Source organism: Stenella coeruleoalba (genome assembly GCF_951394435.1).
Source record: "Stenella coeruleoalba genome assembly, chromosome: 17".
In the NCBI taxonomy this organism is placed as follows: Eukaryota; Metazoa; Chordata; class Mammalia; order Artiodactyla; family Delphinidae; genus Stenella; species Stenella coeruleoalba.
In genome coordinates this window covers 67,331,438-67,345,089 of record NC_137163.1, presented here as the reverse complement: position 1 = coordinate 67,345,089, position 13,652 = coordinate 67,331,438, and the positions used below count along the sequence as shown (strand labels likewise).

The following is a 13,652-nucleotide window of genomic DNA, read 5'->3' as shown; positions in this document are numbered from 1 at the left end:
AAATTAAAATATTGAGACATCATGGCAAAGTGTATTTTGGATGCTCAAAGTATAAACAAAGGATCGCCATTCATGAAGAAGGTAGAAAATCCTGCAATAGAAATAGTCAATTATGGGCTTCACTGGTGGTGCAGTGATTGAGAGTCCGCCTGCCGATGCAGGGGACACGGGTTCGTGCCCCGGTCCGGGAAGATCCCACATGCTGCGGAGCAGCTGGGCCCGTGAGCCATGGCCGCTGAGCCTGCGCGTCCGGGGCCTGTGCTCCACAACGGGAGAGGCCACAGCAGTGAGAGGCCCGTGTACCGCAAAAAATAAAAAAAAAAAAGTCAATTATTTATTTACAAATATTTATTAAGATCAAACCATGTTCTACACTCTGTTAGAGGTGCTAGAGATGCAGCAGTGAGCATAAGTAAATCAAATCCTTATCAGCATAGAATTTACATTCTTGTGGGGAGTTTTACCTTTTAGTTACAGAAATGAAATACGAATAGGCAGAAAGCTTGGAAATGAAAAAGATAGTCATTGAAATAAAATTCCCAGTAGAAAGGATAAACTCTAGATTGGCAAAGACAGGGTTTTTTCATTTGGAAGATATTATTTAGGAAATCAACAAAATTGCAGTAATGGGAAAATAAGATCTTAAAAGAAAGTGTATGTGTGTTTATGAGTGTGTGTGTGTGTGTGTGTGAGAGAGAGAGAGAGAGAAAATGGATGAGATTATGGGGAAAGATGATACCTGAGATTATTTTAGAATTGAAGATAAGACTCCTTAAATTGAAAGTACAATCTTAGAACCTATCTGGATAAATAAAAATAAATCATCACCTAAACACTTTGTGGTAAAACTTTAGAACATTGAGGATGAAAACAAAATCTTTACCTATCAGAGAGAAAATATAGACTAGCCCCCAAACAAAGACAACTTAATTGAGAGCGGACACCAAGAGCAGTATTGTGGGGAAAAATTCACTGTCAATCTAGATTCTAGAAATTTTATGCCAGAGTATACCACTGACAGACACGGATCAAAAATATTAATTGAATAATGAACTTGAAAAACTGAATATTCTTGAGGAAGTAAGTGTAGAAAGAAAGTCTGGATTTAAAAAAAAATAAAGAGGAATAGAAACTTCTAAATGTCATCAAATTTAACTCTTGCTATAAAAAGTAATAACAAATTTCTATGTTAAAAAAAAAAGGTGAGACTTGGGAATTCCCTGGCGGTCCAGTAGTTAGGACTCTGAGCTTTCACTGCTGAGGGCGCAGGTTCAATCCCTAGTCAGGGAACTAAGATCCCGCAAGCCATGGGGCACAGCCAAAAAAAAAAAAACACAAATGTGACTGCACGAAAGTAAGCAATATGAGAAGGCTATAAAAGAAGAAGAAATCCAGATGGATGACAAATATGTGCAGATTGAAAATTACAACACCAAAGGTTGAAATTCTGATGCCATCAACGTGAACAAGGATATGGAACAATGATCACACCTGTTCCTTGGTGCCTCCACTTGGGCCAACTGTGTGGGTGACCTTGTAAAGCATGGAAGTGACAAATGCCAGCTTCTGGGTGGTGTTAACCCTGGGAGGGGAGAGTCTGGAACAATGGGAGTGGACAAGTGTGATACAAGGGATCACCTGCATCTGTAAGGTTTCATTCCTTTAAAAGGGGAAGCAAAAGTGCAAAATACTAATTTGTTAAAGCATGGAAGTGCATACATCGGTTTTCATAGCAGCAGCCTAAATACGTACCTGTATAATTGAAGTGAAAAGACACTCAGAGCTTTCTGGAGACCCTGAATTGTTATGCACAGCAGTAAAATTTATAAAATAGCCTGTCTTCTGGTAATGGAGGCCTTTAGTTAAAACCCAACTCTATCAGGGCCTATCAGGCCATACAGAGTCTACCCCCTCTGGCTTCTCTAAGTTGCTCATTTATTCCAATAGCTTCAACTTCATTGCATGTTTCTGTACTTCTCACAATTCAAGCTCATTTCCTCTCCTCTTAACAGCAATCCTCGTAGATTGTTGTTATCTCCTTCTGAGACTGGGGAAAATCTAGAACATTTGAAGATGTATCAAATCCCTTTGATTTTCCTCTCAATCCAGTACTCTCAGTAGCTGCTGATGCAGCCATCTGAGTGGAACTATATTTTCATGGCACGTGATGGATGTTCCACTTTGCAGTGGTACCTGTCAAGGTAACCCAATCGTCATGAGCCGGGTTTGCCTGGGTTTGCTGTAGTCCCCAGGCTCCTGTCAGCATTATATGCTCAGGAGTGGTAGGTAGCTCTGGGATTCAGGCTGAGGGAATAATTCGTCCCTGCTGTGGACTCTCCTTCGCCACATCTTTCTACCAAGCACAGCTGAGGAAAGGCATAGGGACATCTGATCAAGGTATCTCTGCGGATTCCAGGTTTGAGGCACCACCTCTGTTTCAAGATGCTACGTGGAAATCGCCTAGGAGTTCAAAACGCTTTGGACGCTGAACTGTTGTAAAATTTCTGTTGTAGTTTGAATTTGTGTTTGAGAGATGAACAGACATTCTCGGTGAGAATGTACATAATTTACATTTTGGAAGTTAGAAGAAGTTAAAGCTTTCCTAATTTAAAGTGTGAATTTTGATTAATCCATGCGACTTTAGCTTAAAAAGACAAAAAAACAAGCTGCACTACTGCTAGCTACTTCTAGTAATTGGAATAGCAGTGTGTGTGTGTGTGTGTGTGTGTGTGTGTGTGTGTGTGTGTGTGTGTGTGTCTAGTGGGACTCAAAATACCAGTGCTGGGCATGACGTTCTCCCTCACTGATTTACTGATTATGCCCATTGCTACTCATGCATTGGTTAGTGATCCATCAATAGTTTGAGGTCCTAAAAGCTGCTCTGAAACACCAGTCTAATGAGTTTTATTTCAATATCTAGTCTGACCATCATTCTACTATTATTTTGGTATATCAGTGTTAAGTGTTCACAGCTTTTAAATAATTTCACTTCATTAAAAACATACTCGCTTAAATATAACTTAAATGTCCTGTCTTCATGGGTCATTCTCTTACAATTTCTGTTTAGTATTGAGCTAATAGCTAAACGAACTCAGCAATAATTCTTTGGAAATCACATCTAATTATCGCAGGCCACTAAGATTCCGCTTAGTGTATTAAAATAGTTGTTGGCGTATTGCATCCTGGTGACAAAAAAGAGCCCGTGTATCTTCAAAGAGGGTTTAACTTCCAATCTGAGCATAGCTTAGTGGCTGAAGGAATCCAGCTAAGCAGTCTGTTTAAAATCTGTGTTTTGAGTATTATTTTCATAATCTGACATTTGCACAGTAAGTGAAAATGGGATGTTTTTAGAAAATATCTTTTTTCAACTTTTATAATAATATTAATTACTGTAACTATCAGTGAGCACGTATTCTGTACTGTGTACCATCCTAAGCATTTTATTAGCGCCGACTTCATCTTCTTGGTCACCTTGTGAAGTAGAAACTAATGTGATCCCCAAATTGCGAAAGAGGAAATTGAGACACACACTAAGTAATCCCTCTGAAGCCATACGATAAGCAATGGAGCTGATGGTAGGTTCAATCATTTTTTTCTGAGTGGAAGACTGTTCTTTCCAGTCCCACTCATCCTAGCGCTCAACACTTTGTCTATTCATTTGTCTTTAAAAGGAAGTCAGTGCTGGGCTTCCCTGGTGGCGCAGTGGTTGAGAGTCCGCCTGCCGATTCAGGGGACATGGGTTCGTGCCCCGGTCCGGGAAGATCCCACGTGCCGCGGAGCGGCTGGGCCCGTGAGCCATGGCCGCTGAGCCTGCGCGTCCGGAGCCTGTGCTCTGCAACGAGAGAGGCCACAGCAGTGAGAGGCCCGCGTACCGAAAAAAAAAAAAAAAAAAAGTCAGTGAAACTTGCATGTCTTCATGCTTTTTAATTTTACTGACAATAAATGATCATTTATTCTTTGTATTCTTACAGGGCGTTCTACTTGGACAAGTCAAATTCACCACCAAACTCCACATCCAAAGCTGCTTATGTAGATAAGGTAAAAACAGAAGATTGCATTGACTGTTGCTTTGCCATTTACCTCCCTTATTTAATTTTGCTGGTGCTCTGGAGCACTGTGTAATTTATAAATATCCGTGGTCTCTGATTCTGTTATCTCCATAATAAAATATTTTAGACTATTCACTGTAAGTTATAACAACTGTGAATTATATCCCATCTAAAAGGATTTCTTTCTACTAAACATGTTGAACCTTATGGGCATCGTTTTTTTCTGCAGCTCATGAGGCCTCTCAACGTTTTGGATGAACTGTATCGACTGGTAGCCTCGTTTATCAGATCCAAGCGCACAGCTGCCTGTGCGAACACGGCTTGCAGCGCCTCCGGTGTCGGGCTGCTGTCGGTGTCCTCGGAGCTGTGCAGTAGGCTGGGGGCCTGCCACGTCATCATGTGCAACAGCGGCGTGCATCGGTACGTGACTTCCCGCCTTACCTGCATCTTTTTTTTTTTTTTTTTTTTTTTTGCGGTACACGGGCCTCTCACTGCTGTGGCCCCTCCCGCCGCGGAGCACAGGCCCGGGACCGCAGGCCCAGCGGCCACGGCCCACGGGCCCAGCCGCTCCGCAGCACGCGGGACCCTCCCGGACCGGGGCACGAACCCGCACCCCCTGCATCAGCAGGCGGACTCTCAACCACTGCGCCACCAGGGAAGCCCTTGCCTGCATCTTTGCTATACCTTATTACATTCGGAGGTTCTTGTTTATTACATTTAGCTCCATGAAATTATAGCTGGAAACATTCAAAGGGCTCAGATATATTTGGAATAAGACTTTAGAAATCAGATAATTCTTGCACAGTAATTTCTGGCTTTGGTTCTTCTATTTTGAGTGACTGTTTATTCATACAAATGAATGCAGTCCCACGTTTATATCACTGTGGCCTAGAATCTTATCACCCTTGTATTTATATTAAGATTTATATTTTAGGTACAAAATTTTGCATCTGTTTTATTCACTCTAGGAACTTAACTTGGTAGGGGCTGGTGACTAGCAAAACAAAACTTTTTCTTCAGTGGTTTGGATCCCTGTTACCCAGCTGTGGTGAGCTAGATGCTGCCTTGGAGTTACTACTGTCTTCCTACTCCTGGACAAATCATACTCCAGGAGCCCACACGATATGCTCTTCCTGAAAATGTGAGGAGAAGTCTTAGATAGGTCCTCTTCAGCTGGTCTGTCTTAAGCAGCAGTGCTGTGTCTGGGCAAGCTGTGGTAGGTGCATAAATTCCTACAGCTACATCAGATGCAAATGTGAGGGGAGAACCCCGAGTCAGGTCCTTCTTCATAATCACTTGTTCCTCTTCTATCACCTCTCCATTTTCACAGCGAAAGGAAACCATGTAGGTGGAAACAATAGGGCAGCATTTAGTCCTCATTGTAGCAGAGAATCTGCTGTCACCACTCATAGTCTCTTCTTAGTATGAGGCCAGTTAGATTTTGAGTGGATGGTGGTTATTGTTTATTCAAATGTACTTGCTAATTAACCCATGCAAAGGACTGCAGTTGGTGCTCTTGGCTGGTAATGTCATAAATGGGTGATATTCATGTTAGAGACATAAAACATGAACAGCAAAAATCATAGTAAATAATCGTATGACAAAATAAGATGACAAAAACATAATGAAAAGTAACAAAAATAACAGATTACCTAGACGACGAAGAAAAATAAATGATCTAGGAAAGTTACAGCTAAAAAATAAGGTTCAGAAGGAACATAGATCTTTGAGATGGTTAGAACTTGCCATGGAGAAGGTAGCGTTTGCAATGGGTTTTGATGGGTCAGGGTTTTAAAGAGGTAGAAAGAGGGAGAAAGTTCAAATCAGCAGGTTCTCACCTGTGACATTCCATTCGACTTGATGTGCCTGAATTCTAGTTTACGAGTCCTACGCAGCATGTCCTTGCTTATGAAGTGTGACAAGACTTTATTTCTCTAGAAGGAGAATTAAATTTTTGTGGGTGATACAATATACAGAGTTTTCTGCTTTATTTTAATGGCTGTGTACTTTGTGCTCTATTGCAAGCTTACTAAGAGCTTAATTGAAGTATCATCTGCAACTAAATGAGTAAAATATTATTTCATCATTTTTTTTACTAGCAGAGAAATGCTCTCTCCCTCTGATCAGTCATACTCATTCATTCTGTTCCCATTCATTCATTCATTCATTATTCAGTCACTCAGTGAATATGCGTTGAGCACTGTTTATGTGCCAGCACTGTTCTAGTTGCTGGGATAAAGCACTGAAAAAAACCCCTTCCTTCTCTCATATAATGTAAACCACGTTGGGGTGAAACAGATGATCAAGTAAACAAATAAATGAGTAATGTAGTAGGTGGAATAAATACAGAAAAGAACAGAAGTCAGAGAGGTAAAAAGGGACAAGATGGGATGAAGGGCGGGCACCTTCCATGGAGGAAATTTCATTAGAGACCTGTGTGAAATGAAGGAGTGAGAGACCTGTGTGAAATGAAGGAGTGAGTTATGCAGATATCTCAGAGAAAGAGCGTTCCATCTAGGGAGCAGAGTACAAATGTGGGAGGCCGAGTGGGGACCAGCATGATGTGCTTAAGGACCAGCACAGCGGCCACTGTGGCCTCGGCAAAGTGTCATCCCCTTGATTAACGTCCTTATCCTACTCTGGTGCAAGATCATAGTTATCTGAGGACTGTGACAACCAAGGGACACTCCAGGCTTCAAACTACAAGCATACGCTCTTATCTCCACATGAATTTACTGGAAGTTAATGCAGTTAAATTTGCCATTTAATGGAATTCCCTGGCAGTCCAGTAGTACTCTGTGCTTCCAGTGCAGGGAGCCCAGGTTCGATCCCTGGTCGGGGAACTAAGATCTCGAAAGCCACACAGTGAGACCAAAAAAAAAAAATTTTTTTTTAATTGCCATTTAATCCTAGAACCGTGACCAACTTGTCCAAATTATTCTCTGAGGTGCCCCATGAACAATTTTAGAATTTAACTACTGATGGGTAGGAGAAACAGATTGATGTTCCACAACCATTTTATAATTGCTGTATTCATTGATTGGTGTGTTGGAATCACAAAAAACATTGAAATTTCAAAGTATTTTGACTTTTTCCATTTCTCCAGTTCAAAATAAATATGGCTTTAGTTAGTTCATTTCAGAGACATTTACTGAGGTGTAGGCAACAAATTCCCCATGACAGATGCCGAAATTAAGGTTAAAACTGTTTGAAAATAGTACGGTTTTATTTTTCTATTATGCAGAATAAAATAGGAGTTTAACGTTATCTTTAGTCTTTCAGGGAAGGCTATGCTTAGATTTTTCATGGTGATAAAATGTGTGCTAATTTATATTGGAATCAGAAATCTCACATAAGACTGTTCCTAAAACAATTCTTTAGTAATTATAATTCAGGCAGCTAGAAAGGAACCCGAGTAGGTCCACATTTACACTAAACACTGAACGTGGAGGTTTACCCTCAGGTTCTGGCAAAGGGGAGAAGTTGATAACATGAATTAATACTACACAGACTGTTTTACCATTTGCTTCTGAAATTAAGATGAGAAATGGTTAACAACATGGTATCCCCATTAGATAATCAGCTTCCTGCCTTTTCTGATTTTATTCACCAAAAAAGGGAATCTGACATTTTTTCAAGTATAGAGTTATATGCCTTATGTTTGACATTAAAGAGAAGAATGTGATTTTTTCAGAATGAAAAGGCAGATTTAATTAGCATTAAGGTTTAGACGTTTTAATGCCAACCTGAATTAGATGGCAGGGTGGCATACAACAGTGAATGCAAGATTAGGAGGAATAGGATTCAGGATGAATTATTAAAATCTTTTCAGAGCGTTTAGCCCAGCTTTGTTTATTAAATTCTCTTTCCTGGGGCAGTGTTTTATGTGCATTACAATTCTGCTGATGAACTTGCCTGCACACACTTTCCTCAGTCATTGACTTACATTAAATATCTCCATTGCTATTGAATAGTGAAAGAAGATTGTCTTTTTTTAAGATCAGGATTTTTGCCTTTTAAACAGTATACATGATATTAAAAGGTAGTTTAATAAATGGAAATTTTCCAAAATTTCCTATCCTGACCTGCCTTCTTTCATTCTCATTTTGAATCATCTCTTGCACCTTCTATCAAACAACATACATCTGATCATAGTTTTATTAGTATAGTTTAATAATCTGCTTTACGCTCATAGTATCTATTTACCTATCTACCTGTCTATCATCTATCTAAAATGTCCACACAGACTTTCCCGTGATCACTTTTATTTGCTACATAATATTCTAGCCACTTGATACACCACAATTTACTAAACTACTAATTTAGTGGTTTATCTTCTTTCTCTACTGCCCTTAATGCAGAGAGACATCTTTATGTAGCTGTTCAGATTTCAATTTTATTTTCCACTAAGCTAAAAGTAAACAAAAATATCCTCCAGATACAATTAGTGTGTCAAAGAGCTTAAACCTCTTTGGTTAATATATTATTATTTAAGTTCCCAAAAGGATTGTCCTTGTAAAAACCCAACAGAAGGTTAGATAGTTGTTTGCCATCTTTACCTTGTCTTCAGAGGGTGTTAGAACCCATTTATCTATTGTGCTTCTCTACCAGGTGTACAACGATATTGTATTTCCTCAGTGCTTTAATTTATACTTCTTTGATTAGCAAATACAAACATTTGAATATCCTTTGAATTTTCTTTCCCACAAAGAGTCATGCTTTATATTGTCCATATATCTGCTTTTTAGGCAAAATTATTTTTTGCCAGTTTGAAAGTTTGTAAAGTATTGAATCAGCACTGTGGCTTTTAACGTTCTCTTTTGTTCCATGCAGTTATTTGCTGCAGACCCACAAGCATGCTACATGGGTTCTAAATTTCCCTTTTATTTCCTACTGCAGCATCCTTCCACTCACTGCGGTATTTCGTTTTGTTTTGCTTCTTTATTCCCATCCCTGCCTAATAGCCAAGTGTTTTCCTTTAACTGGTATGAATCAGCATACCGCAAATGTTGTAAAGCCTAAGCATGAGTCTTATCGCATCCAATAACAGAGATGCCATATTCCTCTCACTACATTTGCTTCTGCTTCCTTCCCCAGTGGAAACAGTAGGTGGACATTTCCAGAGGCTACCTGAAAGGTTATGTCAAGAAAATTTCTAGTGAGAGCAAGGAATCTGGAATCACAGTGTTTCCCTTTAAGGACCTGTTCCAGGGACTTTTTGTACACGTACTCTTTGTACCTGTTAATAATGGATTTTCAGCAGTGTCGGAGTCCTGGGATGGTCCTGCAGGAAGGTGGGGTGATTTGAACACAGGCCTCATGTCTGACTCACCTGTGATGTCTTAGTATCAAAACCTTGGAGATCTGTACACATAAATTCCCTTTTATCTTTATGTTTTGTTGTGAGGATGAATCTCTTCCAGGAAACAAGGCCCTGCATTAGCTAACATACTTGGTGTTCAGTCACCAGTGAGGGATGTGAACAGCAGCGTCAGGAGGGGCTCACTGTGTCAGGGGTTCACCAGCACCTGTAACAGCAGCATCATAATCACTTGTTTTGAACCCCACACAGGTGTGAGGAGGAAACAGTCCGTGGCAAGGTCAGCCTGTTCTCATTATTAAAAGGCATAATGATGGTGAGCATCAAGTTGGCTGCCATCTATGTATTCCAGCGTTAGACTGCTTTTCCTTTTATACATTGTGGAAACTCATTTTAACATATATAAAAATGTAGGAACTAATAAACTATATAATATGAAGTTTCCAACTTAAAAGGGTATATTTCCAAAATGCATTTCTTAGTTGGTTATTTAGAAATTGCGACATTTTTTCACATTGGACAGGATTGCAGAGGGTGGTTGAATTCTCAGAATCATCCCTCTTCCAGCAGAAACTTACAAAACCTATCATGTGACCATAGTATAGGACCCAAAGTATGATTATAAGCGTTTGTTAGAAAACTGAGATAGATCCAGGAGTTAAAATATAAAAACAGCTAAAGGGAAATATGTATTACGAATTTGGTTAATGAAACAGTTTTCATTTCAAATGAAGCAGTGTAGTGATTCTTGGTTCATATAAGCAATTAAAAAAAACATTTTTTAGGTAACTATCAATTAACAATTTTAAAAACCACTTTTGTTTGACATTTAAGGACCCTTTCTTAGCAATATTTTATTCTGTCATCACCGTGGCATCAAAGGACAAATTGACAGATAGGCCCAGATTAAGGAAATGCAGAATCTTATAAAAGGAGAGCACTCAAGGTAACCTGGCTTAGGTAATGAGAGTCCTAACAGGGCAGACGATGAAGCTGCATCTTTCTCCACTGTGCAGCCAAAAACACATCAAGTAAGAGGAGTGGATTTACTCCGGGGATTTCCATATGTAGGTTAGACTCCAGGTATGGGAGGGCAAAAATAAATTACTGCAATAAGCAAATGTAGGTTTGAAATGTATCCATTTATTTTTCTGTCCAAAAATGACTTGGAAGATTAGCAGCAAGATTAGTGGAAATCTTGAATTTTGAATCTCCAGAAAGATGGCTAAATAGAACAAAAGAAACTGCTAACTCATGATGCCCGGATACTGGACATTTGCAATAAGAAGTCCTAAAATTATGCTCGTATAGTCAGGAATCTGAAACACATTAGTCCAAAACACTTCTTTTATATAAAGGTAGTAGTAGCAATGACAGAGGTGGTGTTTAAAATTGTTATTAGATATGGCTGCAGTTTTGATTATTTTTCTTTAACAGTTATAATTTGATGATCAATGCAACCATTCTCATTTGTTAGATATCTAATAAAATCATTATGAATGAAAACCAAAAAAACCTCAAAAATGAAAATATAAAATTGTGCACTAATCTTTAGAAGAGAAAAAATAAGATGCTATAATAATGGGGCTCTGGGAGAAAGAATATATCCTACTCATGCCATAAGTATAAATCTTAATGACTCTGCCAAACTCATAGAAGCAGAGAATAGAATTGTGGTTACCAGGGGCTGGGAGAAGGGGAAAACTGGGAGACAACTGGTCAAAGGGTACAAAGTTTCAGTTATGCAAAGTGAATAATTCCGGAGATGTGACGTAACAACAATGCAATTATACTTAATAATACTGTATTATATACTTGACATTTGCTAGGAGGGTGGATCTTTTTTTTTTTTTTTTTTTTGGCAGTACGCGGGCCTCTCACTGCTGTGGCCTCTCCCGTTGAGGAGCACAGGCTCCAGACGCGCAGGCCCAGCGGCCATGGCTCCCGGGCCCAGCCGCTCCGCGGCACGCGGGATCTTCCCGGACCGGGGCACGAACCCGCGTCCCCTGCATCGGCAGGCGGACTCCCAACTACTGTGCCACCAGGGAAGCCCTGGGAGGGTGGATCTTAAGTGTTTTCACCACCAAAAAAGAAAAGAAAAACACAATGGTAACTATGTGAGGTGATGGATATGTTAATTAGCTTGATTGTGATGAATATTTCACAATGTGTATGTATATCACATCAACAGGTTGTATACTTTAAATTTATACCATATTTAATTGTCAGTTATACCTCAGTAAAGCTGGGGGAAAAAAAGAAAAGTAAACGCAGATTTTCAACTTATACTGAGTTGTAAAGTAGGCAAATAAAACTCCACGATTTATGTTAATTTAAACAAACAGATAAATAAGGTTATTCCCTTAAAATTATGGGAAGAAATCAAATATTTCAAATATAAGTTTTACTCTTTTACCTTGTTTCATTATCTTTTATAAAAGTTCTTTACTCTGAAGAGGTAGATGGCCAGATTTACATATATATTTGTTTTCTTCCTTAGATTTTTCTTTGCAATTGATATGAATCTTGATTTAGTGCATTAAGTTATTCTATTTTAAAATGTTCGTTGTTTTCATTAGTTTACTATGAAAGAAGAATAACACAGTAATAATGAGAGTCACTTCTTACTGCAATGGTTTCTAGTTCTGCCAGCCAGTAACCATGGGCCAGACAGGCTTTAATTTAAGTACATATAAAGCCAGAGCTTATCCATTGTTACCTCCTATCATTAAGATTGGAAAATTCTAGGCACATTAAACATACCTTGATAAAATAATCTAAATATGTAATTTGGAGTGATATTTCATGTTTTTGCAAAACTCAATTTTACTATTAAATTAGTAAAATTTAAGTATTTACATTTTTAAAATGTAGCTATTTAAAAGTGATACATGTATTCATAGAATTGACTTTCAAAAGCGTTAAATAGGGCATGATTCTTCAAATTTTCTTTTAAAGAAACTGAAGTTATTGTTTTTCCTAAACCTGCAAAATGATATTTAAAGCAAAGTAAAATTCCAGTCATTCTCTAGGATCTCTTCCTGAGGGCTTCAATGCTAGTGGGTTTATAAGTGCTGTAATAGACGACATAAGCCAAGAAATATGGGTATCTCTCCAATATAACTGGTTCGTCTGCCAGCACTTTCCGAATCGCCTCTTTTTCTCTGTGACCTAGAGCAGGAGAGCAGGTGGCGTGGAGGAAGTTGAAGGGAGGAAGCAGCAATTTTTACCTCTAAGATGTTAATTTTAAATTGGCAATAGGTCATCTAACATCCTGGGGAGGAATACCGAGGAGTGAGATTTAAATCCTGTTAAGCAGGAAGGATGGAATGTAACACCTGTTATAGGTTTTAAAGCATGAGTAGTAGTGTTTACCAGGTGACGGAAATGGAGAAGGACGTTCCGTGTAAAGGAATAGTATGAAAATACAATATCGAGGTGTGAAATAGCGTACGACGGGGCTGGAGGTCACAAGAAAGAGCTGGCTGTTTCTGGGCGGTGAAATGAGAAGAAAGGAGCAAGAAAGACAGGAATTGGAGCATGGACGGCCCTGCCTGCTGGGTTAAGGGTTTGGGACTCCCTCCTAGAGGCCCTGGGAAGCCAATGAAAGGTTTTCAGCAAAAGAATAACATGATTAGATGTTTTAAAAAATATTTTAAAAATAAAGATCAGTACCATGGTCTATGATGGGACAAGGATGGAGGCAGGGAGACAGCTAGGATTTTACAGGAGTACAGTGACATGATGAGATACAAAACTAAGGTATTGGCACAGAGGTTAGAAGGGAAAAGACAGATGTGAAAGATATGAAAAGGCAGTAAACAGAACTAGATGAACTGGTGAGGAATAGAGAGCACGGGAGAGGGAGAGTTTCTGATGATTCCAGCTGGGAAAGATTGGGAGAGGGAAGATGCCACGGTGTGTGGGGGGGAACATGCATTTGTCTTTGAGGGGACTGGGGAGAGGGATGTTGAATTAATCTGTTACATGTTCAGCTTTAGATGCTCACAACGTACCTATATGGGGATGTACTTTGATGGATTCATAGTCAGCAAGGACTAGAAGTATATATGAGTACAAATGGATATAATAACAATAAATAATAACATATATATGTAATCTCAAGGGGTAATGGAAAAACACTGCTAGGAATTTTCTGGGAACAAACCAGGTGTTAGGAGCAGGGAAGAGATATTCCAGGAAAAGGCACAGAAGTGTAAGCAAAGAATAATTGGCTGCCCATTGTGGAAGGTGAGAAAAAAATCACCAGGGAGAGTAAAGAG

The 13,652-nt window shown here is 39.2% G+C and overlaps 1 protein-coding gene across 9 annotated transcripts in view; it reads left to right on the top strand.

Moving 5' to 3' along the window:
• PREX2 (phosphatidylinositol-3,4,5-trisphosphate dependent Rac exchange factor 2) overlaps positions 1-13,652 on the top strand; it is a 359,933-nt gene that overhangs the window by 239,058 nt on the left and 107,223 nt on the right. For all 9 annotated transcript variants that reach the window (XR_013824731.1, XR_013824732.1, XM_079902440.1 and 6 more), the window contains 2 exons: positions 3,972-4,038; positions 4,279-4,469. Coding sequence is in view for 7 of the 9 variants with exons in the window: in XM_079902440.1 (XP_079758566.1) it covers positions 3,972-4,038; positions 4,279-4,469 (258 nt within the window). In the remaining 2 variants the exon portion in view is untranslated. The remainder of the gene's footprint in view (positions 1-3,971; positions 4,039-4,278; positions 4,470-13,652) is intronic.